The sequence below is a fragment of the Tympanuchus pallidicinctus genome, unplaced genomic scaffold (assembly GCF_026119805.1).
Source record: "Tympanuchus pallidicinctus isolate F22 unplaced genomic scaffold, pur_lepc_1.0 scaffold13, whole genome shotgun sequence".
Classification (NCBI taxonomy): Eukaryota; Metazoa; Chordata; class Aves; order Galliformes; family Phasianidae; genus Tympanuchus; species Tympanuchus pallidicinctus.
In genome coordinates, this window is record NW_026294648.1 from 10,472,407 (window position 1) to 10,489,733 (window position 17,327).

General features: G+C 35.6%; 2 protein-coding genes across 2 annotated transcripts in view; both read left to right on the forward strand.

The window, feature by feature from the left end:
- Window positions 1-4,010, forward strand: part of APOOL (apolipoprotein O like) — a 15,924-nt gene extending 11,914 nt beyond the window's left edge. Inside the window, exon 9 of the mRNA XM_052673575.1 lies at window positions 318-4,010. Within this exon, the coding sequence (XP_052529535.1) occupies window positions 318-415 (98 nt within the window). The 3' untranslated portion in view covers window positions 416-4,010. The remainder of the gene's footprint in view (window positions 1-317) is intronic.
- Window positions 453-17,179, forward strand: LOC128076178 (uncharacterized). Its single transcript, XM_052673576.1, has 9 exons — window positions 453-2,139; window positions 4,297-4,422; window positions 8,062-8,255; window positions 9,957-10,062; window positions 11,177-11,350; window positions 12,042-12,138; window positions 14,431-14,519; window positions 15,453-15,582; window positions 16,030-17,179. Exons 3-9 carry the CDS (start codon window positions 8,192-8,194, stop codon window positions 16,036-16,038), a joined length of 669 nt encoding a protein of 222 aa, XP_052529536.1. The 5' UTR covers window positions 453-2,139; window positions 4,297-4,422; window positions 8,062-8,191; the 3' UTR covers window positions 16,039-17,179.
- Window positions 17,180-17,327: the final 148 nt, after the last annotated feature.

Here is a 17,327-nt window from a genome sequence, read left to right on the forward strand (position 1 = left end):
ATGAAAAATTCCAGATGTAATCTCAGGTCCAATATATGACGTTAATGTATGCTCTGAATTACTTGGATAGAATTTGTACTTATTCTTGCTTTTAAATAGAACAGACTGTCATAGCATATTATCCTGTATTCTGAATGTATTGATGGCAGTTTTGTTTAACGACTACAGGAATATTTTTTAAATTTTCTCACTGTGCACCCTGTCACAGTTTCAAAATTATTATATATCTTTGATTTTCCATCAGTAATGTTTTCTTTATCTCCATGTGGTGTGGATCATAATATTTCTCCAATAATTTTCTCTAATATTTCTTCCAGGAACAGCGAGGACAACAAAGTTTAAAGCTGACCCAAAACTTATGGACCATGGTCAATCCAGCCCAGAAGATGTGGATATGTACAGTACAAGAAGCTAAGACATCTGATTACAAATCTTTGCAAAGTATTACAGATAAGGGGGAGGGAAGAAGGGAAGGAATAAGACTTGTGATTCATACTGTGTGAGGTATAACTTAATCAGGTACTTTCTTATATTCCAAACTGTATTACTGTCTTATACGATGCTGTTCAATGAATATTTATTTCTCACTACTTACAAACAGTGAGAATTCGCTCATATTCAGTGTCATTACTGTGACACTGAGAAAATGGGATTTGTGTGTGTCGTCTTGTCTTCTCACAATGAAGTTTCTCTGTGCCAAACTTGTTACTAAATGTCATTTCACAAAAGGTATTTGAAAAGGTGAACATCTCTATATTTCAGCCCAAATGTTCGCTGATAGAAAAAGAGGAATGTCATGGATAGGGCTAGAGAGGCTTCTTTGCTTTTCACTTGAAGCTCTAGAACAAAGAGCAACTCTTACTGGTCTGAGTGCCTTTAATTGATTACTTTATCATATGTATAGCGTTATCTCTAATGCTTACATAAACAAATCATTTTTCATTGCAGTCATTTGTTGTTGTTTGCCTCTTTCACAAATGTGAATGGAAACTGAACTTCTTGTGCATTCTTGTTTTGTATTTAAATGTCACTTATGTTAGGAAACAACTGATCTTTAAAATATCCATGATAGACTATGCATTAGTTTTTACATACTTCTGGTAACTTGAACTTTATGCAAATTGCTGAATTCATGAAGCTGATACTGTTTGATTTATTTAGAGTGAATAAGCAATGTTTAGGAAAAAGCTTGAAGGTTTAAAGTAAGAAATGCATAGATGGTTGAAAGTGCTGCTAAATATCTAAAAATGCCAAAGTAATAAACAGAACAAAAAGTGGGAATACTGCCATGCAAACAGATAGTTTGATTTGATGTCTTACAGCTGAAAAGAAACACTATTTCACATGAATGTATTTTCAGCAGTGGGATATGAAGGGATATTTGCCCCCGTTCTACTTAAGAATAGATTTCACTACCTGATTTCTTCTTATGAGGCTCCCACTTCAAAGTCAGATGACCTTAGCACAGGCAGGCAGTATTCCTGGCGTCACTGTAGTGCTGACAGAACTAGTAAGGAGATAATGCACAGTGGTGCATGCTCAAAGCATAAATGCTGAATGAACAAATGCACCAAGTAAGGCTTTTGTGTTGGTTCAGAAACAGACGTATTGATATTCTGTAATACGGATTTCAGGTGAAGAGTTTGGCCTGGATGGAGTCCAGTACAAAGTAAAGTCAGTAAATAAAAGAAGTTTAAAGAAAAGTAACTCTATTAATTAAACTTGTTTGGGATCCGTGAATTAGAATTTCATGTATTTTTTTTCTTTAATCACATAATAAGGCCCACGAAACTGCGAGAATTCAGGCAGAAATCAGAGGGTATTAAGTCAGTCTTCACGGAGCTCCTGGGCACAAAGCCTAACAATGTTCTGCTACAGAGAGAACAGTAGAAAAGTTAGATGGTTGGGCTTCCTATGCCATTTTCAGTGAAATGTGAAGATGTGAAGCAGGAAATGAAACTAATTAAAGGAAGATTATTTTCAAGTGCTAGATGGGATGGTGGGAGTCATCTGCCTTCCTATCTGGTCAGTTAGTCAGCTTCTGGATTAAAAAATGAAGGCAAAACCATTTGCTCTGCACCTGGATTCTATTTAACTTAGGTCCTCTGAGTGAAGCACTACTACAAGTCAACAAGAAAGGTAAGATGATACAGGTTTGCATGGTTTACTGTGGTGACATTTTTCAGGACAAAGTATAAAGAAACGATGTATTAATCTCATGGGAATGGGGTAGGAGGATTCATTAGGGAGATGCCAAGGAACCAGCATGTGTGCCCTTACCAGGCAAGAGCAGGCCTTAAGAGTCTGTCATCTATCAGAATGCGAAAAGCTGCTCCAGTCCTTTGAATGATTTCAGGACATTAATACTCCTTGTGATAGAGACAAGTCTGGAGAAGGTTTGCTGGAGTTTTTAATGATGAAGCTGAGCAGACTTGGATCCTTTGTCCAAATGGTTTGTGTTATAAGCCCTGACTTCAGAAGAAATTCATGTTGTAAAAGGACACTATGCACAAAACTGTACTTATGCTGTAGTACAGTCTGTAATTACTTCTCAGGACAAAATTGTGATAGAACTGTGCTTCACAATTAAATTGTTGCTCTGAAGCCTTCATGCATTTTCTGGGACATAACTTAAAATTATTGCTTTTACTCACTTTAATGAATAGACAGTGTGAGAATATAGTTCTGGAATTCTTAAGAGCGGTATTGCTGTTACCTCATCTTGGTGGAAGGGAGGAGCTAGGCAGCACGTGAGTGTGCGAAGCATTTGTTCCACCTCGGGATTTGTTCTGCTACTGTCACTTTTTAGTTCAGTTTCTTTGTCACTTGGGATTTCCCTGTTGTTACACATTCTCCTCCATGTGAGACAGGGATTTTGTTTGTTTTCTATCAAGAGTTTTTGTTTAGAATCCCCACAGTCAAAGGCTTGCAACTAAAATCAGAGGCCTGGATTTCTGCACTGAGACAGATACAGCCTAAGGATCTCAATGAAAACAAAACAGGGCAAAAAATGTATGAAAAGCTTTGCTTCCTTGCTGGATGCACTTTCTGCTTTCAGGAAGACTACAGCCAGTCTCTCAAGAAGTGCTTCTATATCCAGGAGAATAGATGTTAATAGCATAATAGTTCTTTACTCACATGTACTTCTGATGGAGTCAGTCTCGTCGACCCATGCCAGACACTTGAGAGGTTAAAAAAATAATTCAAAGAAATTTGGAATATATTTGCTAACAGGAAGGCAACCCAGATCAGATTACTAGTTTGGTTTTGTAAAAATGTTGAAATGGTGGCTGAGTCTTCATTACTCAGATTGTATTCTTGAAAGTGTTTCCTGTTCAGATTTAAAATGATGTCCCTCTTCAGTTGAGAGATCTGAAGCTCCACATTTTATATGGCATGTTCAAGATAAGTAGAAGGAATTTTAGACATGTCTCTTTATGACAAAGGACCTGTGAAATGACTTTAAAGATGTAACTTCGTGTGTACCTTATGATACACTTGTGAGTCCTATTTTTAAGTCTGTACACTTTACAGTCTTGGTAATGTGTTCAGATCCAGTATGCAAACCTTCTGAATAAAGAGAAGTCAACCTAGGCACACCTGGTATTGCAGGACATGGTTTGATTAAATTTTAGTGGAAAGCTTTTACATATTTCAGAGGTGTTCCATAGTCACATAAACTTACAGCTTATCCTAAAAGTCCAGTTGACTTCATAACCACAACAGAAGTAAGAAAGTAGACTGTAATTTTTTATGATGTATGTTTTGTATTTTTGGAAAATCCAATGTCTTTTCAAGAACTGGATCACGTGGCAATGTTTTATAATATACACATTTTTAAATTATTGCATGTTTTTTTATTTATAATTGATTGTACTGCTTATATAGAGACTTGGCATTTGCTGATGCTATCATTTTTATTTACCTGAAACAGATTGTGATGCTTTATTTTATGATGATATTGTGAAACATCTGAAAATAAAGGGTGATAAGATGCTTTTCAACATTAATTCCTGTATATTTCCTCAACTGTAGGGCCAATTGACTGTTCCTTTTCCTTAAAATACATCTTAAAAGTTAATTGGTAAACATGACAAGGTCACATGTTTCACTAATGTCAGGGAGGAGAGAAAAGCCCTCTCTTGTGAAGTGCTGGAACAGCATTCGTGGTAGAAGTCATCAGTACATATCCATACAGTGCCAACATGCAATACATGTTTAAACTTAGTTTTCAGTTGTTTATATGTGTTGAATAATGAAAAGTGCTTCCATCTTCTTTTCTTGGATAATTTCAAGAATGCTGAAGCTAAGGAATGAGGAAGAAAAGGCTTTTACCCACATTGGATGAATGGCACGTTCTGTTTAAAGACTGGGACGTAGAAAATATATTTACTTCTGTATGACTCCACGATAATCTTCCAGGTAAAGTAATTTCTCAATCTTTATGTCAATGAATAATGTTATGTATGGTGTGAACTACAGTATGGTTGCCTGAACAAAAAAATTCCTTGTGCAAACAAGGGATGTGCCCATTTTAAATGTGATACTATCATTATGATTCTTGAATAACTTGGTAGACATTGTAAAGATTGTTTTAATACATCGGTATAGCTGTCTTGTAGTGACAATTGTGACTATTCCTCAGAGTCATTACAAAACAAAAATATGTATTTTAAACTAAAAAACAATGTGGTATTACAGCACCTACTCTTCTGAAAAGGAGAAGTAATATGCACTAGATTGTGTATAATTTTTCTTTTTAAATTGCAAGGTTTTGGTGAAGAAAATCTTAGGTAAGTTGCTTGTAGTAAGCTGTAGTCAAGAAATCATAACCATTTGAGAAGTATCATACTTATTATTTGTGTATCCACAGTACTGATGAGTTCTTCCAGTAGACCAGAGCAAACGTAGAGACCAGTCTGAAGTGCTGAGCAGAAGGAAATCTAAAAATTGGCAAATCCTGAAACAACTGAAAGAAGTTCTAGGTGTTTCCCTTGATGTGATCAGACAATAGGTCTAAACTGAGGCTACCATGTTTTTAACTGCTGCTAACTTTCATAAGCCTCATTTGTAGCAGATTACAGCAATGAGCAGTTGACCTGCTTTGATCTGTAATGTAAAGTCAGTAACTTTCATGGAGTCACAGAGTTGTACAAGTTGGAAGGGACCTCCAGAGTCATTGAATGTAACACTCCTGCTAAAGCAGCTTCCCTACAGCTGATTGCACAGGTCAGCGTCCAGGCAAGGAGACTGCACAGCCTTGTAGAATTAGTCTAGGTGTCATTGATATGTAGACTGTAGCTGTAAAATGCATCATTTGATTTTTCAGTGTTCCAGAAACTTAGGCAGTAAGAGGAAAAAAAATTAGTATACTGTGAAATGAAGAGCTTAAAGCAGTTTTGGTCTTTGTGGCAGAAACTCAATCCATTGTTTAGTTCTTATGTAAGTAGGCACTAAAAAGAAAAACCTACTGATGGCCTCTCTGACCCTTCTGTGAAGACTTGTCCAAACCTGTTGCATTCATGGAATCCCACTGTGCAATAGACAGCCAGTGGTCTGTTTTTTTCTGTAGTACACCTCGTTAGAACAGCTCATCTAAGTAAAGTCTGCTAATTAAAGCTTTCCTGAATCTCTTGTTTTAATCAAATTTAAAAGCCAAGTCTCTTTATCCCACAACATGAAGTATCTGTGTTTAATGCTTAGTATTCAGTAGTTGTGAACTGGAGCCAGAGGGAAAATTTCATATCATTTAGAACAGCAAAGCATGTATACAAGCATGTTTCTGCTTCTTTGTTACATCTGAAGAAAGATTACACGTTTTCTTACAGGGTGTATGTGATTTTCTCTGTTCTTGGATGAGAAAGACTGAATGTTGTGAAACGTTCTTCTGGCAGAGCTGAAGGTCTGACTTTCAGTCAAAGCACTATTGTTTGAAGGATATACAATATACCAGGCATTGATTTTTACAGATAATTATTTATCCTTTGAAAAATAAAGGTTAATTTTTACTTTTCATTGGTAATTTAGCTATGTTTAGCGTGTCTTTGTGAGCAACAGTTCCTGACTGGGGGAAAAAAATATCTGTGTGGTGTTTTATGAGTTATGAAGAAATTTGAAGAGCATCATCCTTAAAACTAATGTTTGAACTTAAGCTACAAGCTAGCTAATCTTTCACAAACTTTGTGTATATCTCCATATATTGTTGTGTGTTCTTCAGGATGACCAGGCATTTGCTCAGAGTCTGCTGCAGATTGAGGATATTACTGTGTAGTGAATTATTTTCAGGGAACGTTTAACATTAAGGAAAGACAAAATTGTCCTGTGCTCTGTGTGTGTGTTTTGACCTGCTGTGGAAACTGCATGAGTATTATTGTGTAAACTGAGTACAGTGTGACCAAAGGGATCCTTTGCATTAAGATTATATTAAGGTACTGGACAGACTGTCAAATTTTGAAATTGGACTACTCAAAAACATATTTTTAAGTTGTGCTTTTGAGGAGAAATGCCCTTCTAAATGCTCTACAGTTAATCAGCAGAAAAGATTCTAGTAAGTCTCTAAAAAGTGGTTAAGGGAAGGCAGTATTATGGGAAAAGATGCCAGGTTCCTGTCTAAGATGTTGCTGATGAGGTAGAATTTTAGAACAGTCCTGAATTGTTGCTTGGTAAATTTGGAAGCAGCTTGTGGTGCAAGTGTCAAAGCCAGGCTTGAAAGAAAACAGTCCCGGAAGAGAATCAGAAACATGAGACTGAAGAGGTTCTAAGAAAACCAAAAGTAAACATTCATGTAAAATAAATCAGTTTTTCTGGCATACTACCTTCACTAAAGTCACAACAAAATACTAGCAGAAATTCCTATCAAAGAACACCTTAGAATAGTTTGTGCAATAGAGTGGCAGAGGAGCAAACAGCATCAACATTCATTGAGGTGAAATTAATAATTGTAACCCCAGTTTCTGATTCAGGACAGTACTGGTCACTTCTAGAAACTGAGATATTTATTTATCCTAGTAATGAACAAATATTCTGACTTTGTTCTTGCCAGAATGTACAAACAGGACTCCTTGACACAAACCTCTGCCCAGTTATGACTTAGGCATTAACTTTTCAAACAGACCAATAACGTGCAGTCACTGAAGAAGGTTTATGGATATTGTTTACTTGTTTTTTTAGTAATCTATGGAAAGAAGTCCACGCTATGAAGTTTTTTGTTTAAGATCCAAATGTAGTGAATTGAACTGTTGTGCTTGGGACAGTTATTCATCACCAGTGCCTGGTGCAGTTATTCATGCAGAGCAGGCATGATTTTACCTTTACATTTTTCCAGAAAAGAATATCAAAATAAATCTGCAATTTGGACTGAAATAAAACTGTAATTCCACATCTGCAAAAAGAAGAGATGCAAAGGCAGTAGAAAATGAAAAAAGTCTTGTTTAGTAAGTTTAGAAATATTTATTTCCTTTTAGAATCTGACTGGAAAATTCATAATTGTGTGATAATGTGTGCTATTTCATGCTCAACTATGGGAAAAGTTTTGGAAAATCATAACATTAGAAGTTCAGAAATGAAAAATTCAGAAAGATTGCAACCATGTGTTGTAATTAAGCTGGTTGTGGATTGAAGAAAGTGGTGTCAGTAATATACTATGAGCTGCAGCAGTGTCAGCAATCAGAGAAGCCATAATTGCAGCCAGATTTCATTTGTTTTTAAAGCACAAACATCTTAGGACCAATATCAAATACAAATAACAAACTTATCATATTTAGGTTACGGGCTTTTAATGTGTTTTTAGAACACTGTGTATTCCAGGAAGTGTATTAAAATACATTCAGAGTTGCTATCTGTAAAAGGTAAGGTACACCTAAAAGGAGAACCAGTAAATGCTTGTGACGGATACCTTGGCATGTTGGAAGTCGTGTAGTTAAAGAATTCTTTTCATACGTATTTTGAAATTGAAAGGGTAATGAACGTTTCATGGAACTTGCTTACCGTAAAATGAATTACAGTGGAACGCTTACCAGGAAGTTGTATCTGATGCAAGTTAATTAGTAATTTTTTTTATAGAGAATGATGCTATAAAGCAAGCTCAAAATCCATGATCTTTGACTTGCTGTGGTCAACAGCAGTAACAAAAACTTCATTCTGCTGCTAGCAACATCTGTGAGAAGCCGTCATTACCACACTTGGCAACAGGATGTCCGTTCTTAAAGTCTTATTTTTCATTCTATTGGTGGCTGGTGATTCTCTGAGTCAAGAACGTAAGAAATACATTTTTGCTTTATAGTTTGCTAGAATAGTAATATTTCTACTGAATAGTTGGCTAACCTTTAGAGGCACTCCTGAAGTATTGCAAGCCCAGTGGCGTTGCTTTTGAGTATGTTCTCTTAACTGTTTAGGTAGAGAGAGTTTTTAATTATGGAAAAGCAATGAAGTATTAAGATGTTTGTGTGTTAACTGCTTGTGTGTGTTTGTTAGGAAGCGTTTCATAGATTTTTGAATTCAGTACTGCCAAGAGTTTTGGACTGTTTAAGCCAACCTGTCAGATGGGATGTATTTTAATCAAGTAAGACAGTTTTCTTTTCAGTTGGAAGAAATACTCAGTATGTTGGTTTTAAAAAGTTGTACATCCTTTTTATGGAAAATGAACTTTGAATTTTTTTGAGATTAACATGGAGAAAATGATCAGTAATTAAGAGCCAGAGTGCATTGAAAAAAATGTTTTAAAGGAAGACCTAACTGTAACAGAATCAGAAATACTTGCATATATATATAGGATTGGGAGGATTGTTTTATGTATAGGATTGGGAAGATTGTTTTATGGGAGGATTTCCTGTAAATGTTTGTTCTTAACCGCTTTAAAAATAAAAGATATTGTTATACTGGGAATGACTCAGCAGGGTGTTCTTCAATGAAATTGAATATTATGGTCTTAATTCAAACTTTAAAAATTTATCTTACGGTGAAAAGTTATGCAAATAATATTCAGCTGTATTGGTTGTTGGGTTGGTTGGTTGTTTGTTTTTTTCTGAATTTCATAACGGTGCTTAGCCTTGCAAGTCTTTCAGTTCTAATTATCTTCCTCACCTTTTCTAGTGGTGCCTTCTAGTTAATCTTTTAGCTGTACATTCCATGTAAAGATTTCAGGTGTGTGTCCCTAAATGCTTTACTGCAGGCAGGAATTATGTTAGACTTTGTAAGCTTTGTACCAGAAACTCTGGTTCAGCTTGCAGCTTGTTGGTGTGAATGATGAGTACAGCGTTCAGGCCAAATCCTGTGTAGGAAAGAAAAAGAGATAGCAAAAAATGTGTAGGGTTGTGTAGGGCTGAAATGTCAAATGTGATAACTTCTGAGGTTTGACAGAGGTTTCCTGGTGAGGTGATTATTTTTGGGCATCCATGTGCTTTTGTAGTACTGTAAGCAGTTGACTTCTGGATCATAATTTACAACCCACAATGCATATGCAGTAAAAGAGTGGGAGGAGAAACCATATTAATGCAAAATAAATCCTTTATTATACTAAAATGAGGAAGAATAATCTAAAAGCAAACCACACAAAAAGGTTTTGCTTGAGTTTATAGTTTGAGAATTTGAGTCCCAAATGTATTTAATGATTTCTTGTCTTTGGCAATGATCCAGAGATTATACACACTATAATTTATCTATAGTCATATTTAAATAATGTGATAAAAATTATAATCATATCAGCCATACACTTTGGCTGTCTGGAAGGTTGTTGTAAACTGAAAATAATTTGAGCTGGTAAGCCTTAATTTCTCCAGTCATTACAGAAGTTTTAAGGGACAAGTCACTAGAAATTATGATCCAGTATTTTTTGCAGAGTATATCATATGAAGCTTAAATTTCTGATGTAATTGGAAATACGCATTGGTAACAGTATGCTACCATACAAAAGTCTTAAGTTGTTTTTCTTTATTATTGTTGTTGTGTTTAATTTGCAGCCAACTGCACTGCAGTTGAGGACTTTGGTGACTGCAGTGGTGATAGTGACGGCTTCTGTCCTGCCAAAGTTCCTTGTCAATGTAAAAATGAAAAACCTTTTTGCAGGTAGGTTGTAGTGGTCTTTTTCATGTAAATGTGCTTGTGGAAGATATTGTTAATGAAGAACAAAATTTAGACCCAACATTGTGCTCTGTGAAAATGAGTATAGATTTTCATTCACAATCTGCATGAAATCACAACTGCTGCAAGCATCACAACTGAGGTCTGAATGTAAAGTTTAATTTTTTTTACAATATGTAATTAATCATTTATATAATTATTATAAACCTCAATTTCCCCACAAATTGCTATTGTCTCAAATATTGTGCTTTAGAACTGAAATATGTAATAACAAGTTTTTTCCTCAGATTAATCAAAATGAAAGCTTTTAGAAAATCATATGTATAAACATTTTATTCTCCAAGATGTGCTTGCTTTTTTCCTTTTTAAACAAAAAATCACCATGCAAATAGAAAACATGGCACTTCCGGTTGTTTTTTTATCATATAATTTGACAGTTAAACTTGTAGGAAGTCAGCAAGAAAATAACTGGTCAGAATTAAGAAGCTCATCTAATTAATTAGTTAACTCAAAGAAATAACTTCTCTGTGACCCAGTCATCATGTTGTTGTTTATTTATGTGACCTCCTGTTTTAGCCAATATATCAGATGAGATAACTGAACATACTGCCTAAATTTTACTGCAACTCCAGCAAATAAAATGCTACTTGAAACTATAAATGTACATATTTTAAATCATATCCAGCTCAATACAGGCATTGCATATTAACTGAGGTAAGATATCTGTATATCTGTTCTGGAGATAGTGAAGGTTTCATGTGCTTATGGATGATGAAAAGATCTTTGACCAGAATTGCCCTGTGATTACTAGCATTACATTCTCTTTTCTCGGCAAAGCTAATTATATTATCTTGGAATTGCTGCAGTGCCAACTTGGATATGCAGTTCTTGGTTGAGCCTGACCCTGTATTTGCATCATATCCAGAATAAGATGGGTAGCCATTCTCAGATCAGAAACATCTTTAGAGGAACTGAAAAAATACTGAATCTCTGGCTTCCTGCAGTGTCCAATAGTGAATAATTCTACAGTAAGATATTTTTTCCTTTTTTTGTATTAATTACATTTTAGCAACATGATTTTAAATGTTTTTATTTGCAGATGTGATTACTACAGAGAGGGCTGGATGGAGTATTGGTACATGGGCCCTAAATGTAACCAGCTTTGGAACACACTGGATTTAATACTAGTATCTGTTCTTCCTGCAGTAGCCCTGGTTTTCTTAGTTGTTGTAATATTTCAGTGTGTCTACTGCTGTAAAGGTAAAAAAGCTGGGTAAGTTACTCTGGATACAGTTAAAAAAGGTTTTTATAATCAAAACTAAAATAAAGCAAAAGTAGCCTGGTATTCTGATTAATTTGTAACCTCTTGATATTTAAATCAATAAGTTTACCATATAGCATCCTTTACGAAAGTATTCCTTGCACAATTTAATCCTAAATCAAGCATCTTAAGTTATTCATATTTTACCACACTATTCACAACTTCATTCGAAGTCGTTGTCTCTCTTCTTTACACAGGCTTTAAATATTAATCAGTGTATTTACTACTTCTAACTCAAGACTACCAAATCTTTCTTGCTGATGTGTTCATTGTGAAGGATTGGCTTGCTTTCCTCATGTTCGAAAACAAAAAGGGAAATCAGACTGCTAAACACTGACAAGTGTTGCAGGTTAAACACCAACCACTGGCAATTTGAGCTTTCCTTTGCTTTCAACACTTTCTTTGTTTACATTGGAGTCTCTCCCAATTCCATGCTAAATATTTCATTTTTTCCATCTTTCCTTGTGTCCTGTTAGCATGTACTCCTGGTTTGTCCAGTGTTATTGAAGAACTGCAGTATTACATAGCTTGCAAGTATCATTGCCCTAATAAATCTCAGTTGATGGTACAGTTTGTGAACAAATCTGCAGCCCAAAAAGATTCATTATGACCCACCTCAATTTGTGTTCTTCCTGCCCACCAGGAAGCAGACAAATTCTCCGTACCATGAAGTACACCACAACCCTACATTTAGTCACGAACTGTCTGGTAACCTGGGAGCTGCTCAGCAGTCACCAAGGGTAAGAGATGTTGCATGCTGTGCATCACATGTTCCTCTTTCTAGTGGAAATTGAACGTGACCTTGTGGTTCAACAGAGTGGTGTATGAATAGCATGAAGCTGTCATCTTGTAAAACTAAAGATAACCTCAGTTTAAGATCTTAGTTTTATTTGTCCAGTATTTGATTTCCAAGGTCATCTAAATGCATGAACCTCTTCATCAAACATGAAATATATTTAGCTTGCATAGGAGAAAACAAAGAACTTGGTGTTATTTTGAAACTATATCCAAATAAAAGGTTTTTTTTAGGCCAGTTAGAATATCAGTGTTAAAAAGAGAAAAATCTTGGATATGAGCTCAAGCCACATATTCTGGCCTCTTTCCTTGTTTCATCACTGTTCTCTTCTAGCTGCCAGGTGAGCTGCTTTCAGCCTGATCAGCTCAGAAACTCAATCACTGCATGCTATTACTGGTATAATGCCAGTGCAAGAAAAAGGCAGTAGTGTGCAGCCAGAGAGGAAGAAATTGTTACTGTCAGATTTGAACCCATTAAAGCTGCTTGATGGGCTACACCTACAGTTTCATTTGTGTGCTAGCTACTCTTCACCAGAGGAAAGACTGGCTGAACATGTAGTACATCTGGAATTTCAGAGTCATCAGTATTGATTTCTGTATGAGAAGAGACAGTGTAAGAAATGACTGTTCTCTGTTTTAATGTTGAACTAAGCAGTGTCAAATGAAACTAGGCAGAAGTTTTAAGCAAAAAATAGTGCTTTTTCAAAAATTAAGTAGTCCAGCAATGTTCTTTGAATGTGGATCCATGAAGGACCAGGTGTTGCCTTCTGGACTAGGGTAACTGCTGTGACAGGTTTCTCTTAGGCAAGGTGTACTTTACAACAGAGGTTCTCACTTGAACTGGTGGTTAGCACAAGAGGAGGTGGATAAATACTTCTCAAAATCAGAACAGGAAGTGTGAAATAAAAAGAAAGATGAATGGGAGTTACGTTTTTGTGTCTTTGTATTCACTTCCTCATTCCGTATTTGAAGTGACTGTTTAAAGAGTGTATACTGTCTGAGGACACTTTATAAGCCATGGAGAAAAGAAAGAAAAGAACGTAGTCAGATGTATTATTTCCTGTTAAATATGTTTGTGAAGTATTAGTACCTTGGAAATTGAGTATATTAATGGAGAAAAAAAGATGGTATGAGACACCTACACCAGCAGGTGGTGCTGTTTAATTTGTAATTAATTCTGAATATCATGTAAATAATGCTATAGTTTTTAAGGCAGGAATTAGACCAAATTTTGCATGTCTAGTTGAGGAAAGAAATCTTACTGTAAAATCCATTTTACAGTATGGATGATGGCTGCAGTATGTCCTACTTCATCGTTATCCAGACAGTACATTGAAGCCCAGAAACAGATGATTCTGCCTGCCTCATCTCCCTGTTAGATGTGATGGTCATGAATATGTGAGCTGCCAACGTGGCAGCCTTGTGCATGTATTATTCTGTAAACTGGGGAACCTTAACCAAAACTGCCTGAGGGAGGCGAGAGAGAAAACTGTGATCTGTATCTGTGTCTTAGTTTCAACTGGGACAGGGTTGTTTTCTGCAGAGTCTGGTATGATAGCTCCAGCGCTTGCTCTTGCAAGCAGTCTTCCCTGAATACTGCTCCTCTCCTGAGGGTGCTGCATTTTGAAAATTGCCTCAGGTCATCAGGTTTTTTTTAAACAAAGATACCTTTAGAAACAAATATGATGTATTAGTTTTAAGATGAACAGACTTCTTGTTTGTTCATGTTTTCATTCGTTCTCTAGAAATATGTCTGGGAAGACAGAAGCCGACTTAAGCAGCAGTATTCATTGGCCTTTTGTTATCAATCACTGTATTTAGTTTAATTTTAGACTTGGTGTTGTATAAATCTGAGGTGAATCCACTGTTCTTTGTGGAGTGGCGTCTTCTTGAAATGTTTAATCATAAGAAACTCAAGAGAACTCACTGGACTCGATAAGACCCTTAATATCTAGTTTACCTTAATTGTGCAGACTTACCTGGGTACTTCTCTGTTATGCCTGAGGCATACATTTTCCACATTACTCAAATACTGAAAGGTCTTCCTTCTAGTGAATCTTTTAGATAAATTGAATTTATATATGTTAAACCATGTCTGTACTGTTTTTATTATATATTTTGTTACCAATAAAGAAGTCATCCTATACATTTTCCACCAAAGACAACTGTGAGTGCACTGTGCCTAGTGAACTATGTTTGTAATTTGTTGTTTTGCTGTGTGCAACCCTCATGTATAGGTCACCTGGACTGGACAACTGCCGAAAGCTGTACTGAGAAGACAAGATTTTGAAGATCTCCCAGGCCCAAGTCACTTAGATAATTCTAGGTATGCTGCTATTTTTCCATCTTTTCTTTATTTTTCTTTATTTATTTTCACTTGATCCTTAGGTTTGAAAACCAATCATTTCTGTGTAGTCATTTCTGTCATGCTAGTGCCATGACAGAGATCCAGTAAATGCCGAAGCATTGGACTAAGTAACTTGCATGCATTATTTTGTGGCTTGAATGTGATAGAAAAGGTTGTAAGTATGACCTGGCAGACAGGACTAAACTTGTCAGCTTTCTCTGACTTCAAAATACGTTATTATGTAATGTTTTTGAAGTGTGTTGATGCAGTCTGCTTTCCTAATATAATACTAAAATGAAAAAGTTGGTGCTAATTTCTTTCTGCAGCTAAATTCTAGAGTACTGGTTTATCCAAATATGCAATTATACCAAGGCTATGGTATGTTTTTAGTCTATAAAAATTTTAATTATTTTGTTGGAAACATTTTCCTTAGTTTTGCTTTCTTACTTTTATCTTCGTCACTAACACCTGCCCACTGTTGCATATACTCCAGCAGTTTTTGCAGAGAACATGTTTCCCATGAGGCAAATAAACGATAGCAGAACATTTTCCTCATAAGCAGCAGGGTCCTACTGCAGTCTGGAGCTGTCTAATACTTTGGTCCATTAAGAAGGCCTGATTTTTATTATTTTTTTTTTTTAATATGAATGTGGAAAATGTTGATGGTCAACTTATCATGATGTATTATTTTAAAAAAAATCCCAAATTAATGTCTTTAAATTCACTTTTGTAGGATGAGTGGTCTTTTGCAGTAAAAGGAATTTAAAAGACAGAACAATTTGCTGTTTTACTGCAAAAACGTCGACATCATGTATGCAGTTAACAGGCTTTATTATTTTTATTTATTATTTAAACAAGTACTCTAATTTACATCATATACTTTCTTTACAATGTCTTTTTTCTTTTGCATAGCCCCAGGTATGCTCAGCCACTGAGGAGACCAGACTATGTTTCCAGCCAGCAACCTCAGCAATTCGACAGCTTTGTCTATCCAGGCAGCAATAGACCTTATGGAGGTTATGCAGAGGACAGGCAGTATTCGGTATGTATGTAAACCACACCTTGTAGAACAGTCTGTCTTGGTGCTGAGAGCAATTTATTGTAACTCAGATTGATCAAATTTGTGTTGCTGAATAAGGATAGGAGTTAATAGAAGGCCTGAAAGTTCCTGTACAGGTATTCTCTTCAGGGTTATTACATACCTGCCAATTCCGTTCTAAACTATGTAGATTTTACAGCAGGATAGAATAGAGCAGTTTGCTTGGAAGAAGGGGCCTTTAAAGATCATGCCTGCTGAAATGTTTCTACATATTTCAAAGCTTGTTTCAGTTTGTGTATGCAAAGTTTAATAGATTGTTTGCATAAAAATACCAATAAAATATTCTAATAAAAGAAATACATAAATGTAGGTTAGTTACCAAATATTTTAATAGCAAGTACACTAGGAAGTGTATGTCATGCTAACAGTTGAATTCTAATCTCTTTGCAGAGATACTAATACCCCTTGATCTGAAGTATCTCAGAATGCTGCATGATCAATGAATGAGCAATCCAAACGTTGAGAGATCAGTAAGGCCTTGTGTACCTGGATGCAGAAAAAATAGTAACTCGTAGAGAGCACTAAAAGTCATTCGAAAAGAAGTATAGAAGATAATTATAAAACAAAACATAATTACAAAACTGTTATCCAATTTATTTACTGTATAATTTATGAAAGCTTATCTTTTTCTGGATACCTGATTTAACAGTTATTACATACTTAAATTGTTGCACATCTATCTGGACAGAGATTTTTGTGATTAACTATGTTGTGTGCCTGACTGACAAGTGCCTGTTAGAAACAGCTGCCTTTTCTCAGAGGAAACTCATAGGAAAGAAGAAAGTCTTCCCAAAAATCCAGTATAAGAGCTGATGAATACACGTGCTAATTATCATTCTTCCTTCATTGCTGTGGATTTAAATCTATATTAAAAAAGAAAGGAGAAGCTGCATTTTTCCTTATTCCTCAGGAAGGCTTGTCAAAGACAACCTCTGCCAAGTACAGTTTTTCCATTTGGCTTTCCTGTTCATTTGTGATTTTTACTCCACTCTGTATCGCTCACAAGCTAGTAAGCAATGGTTCCTAATACAGTGTTTTTAAATAAGACCATGTATTTCTCTGACTGAAATGTTGGAGATTCTTTAGGGCATTTTAGTGTGTAGAATTTATTGTTCCCTGATAGGCATTTGGTTTTCTTTTTTTTTTTTTTTTTTTTTTCTCCACCAAAAGAACCTGTAGTTAAGAAAGAAAAGCAACAGATTTCATACAAGCTTGAATCTTTATTAAAATCTGCTCCAGAATCCCAAAGAATGAGGCAAAAGGGAAGGAAGGTTCTCTTGTCAGGTGTAGCCACCTAGTCCACTGATACTAGCAGCACTGAATGAGTGTAACCGAGGCACTTAGGTTCTCATTTTCTCAAGATGCATCAAATACTGAAATACTGGCTAATACAGCAGTGTGAGCCCTGCAGTCCCTTGTTTCTTTTTGTCTTAGTCACCTTGTTGAACCTAACAGCTCAGATTTTTTTCTTTAAAAATACAGTCTTTCTTTGTAACATCTTTTGTGAATAATGAAAATAAATGAAGCTATGGAAAATTGACTGCCTTGCCACTAACTAAGAAATAAAAGGTACTGGAGACCTGAATATTTTTCCTGTTTTCCAAAAAGGTTCAAGCGCGTTATTTTAACACTTATTCTAAACGAGCATTTTCTTTAATGTTAGGTGATGCATGAAACAGTATGACAAA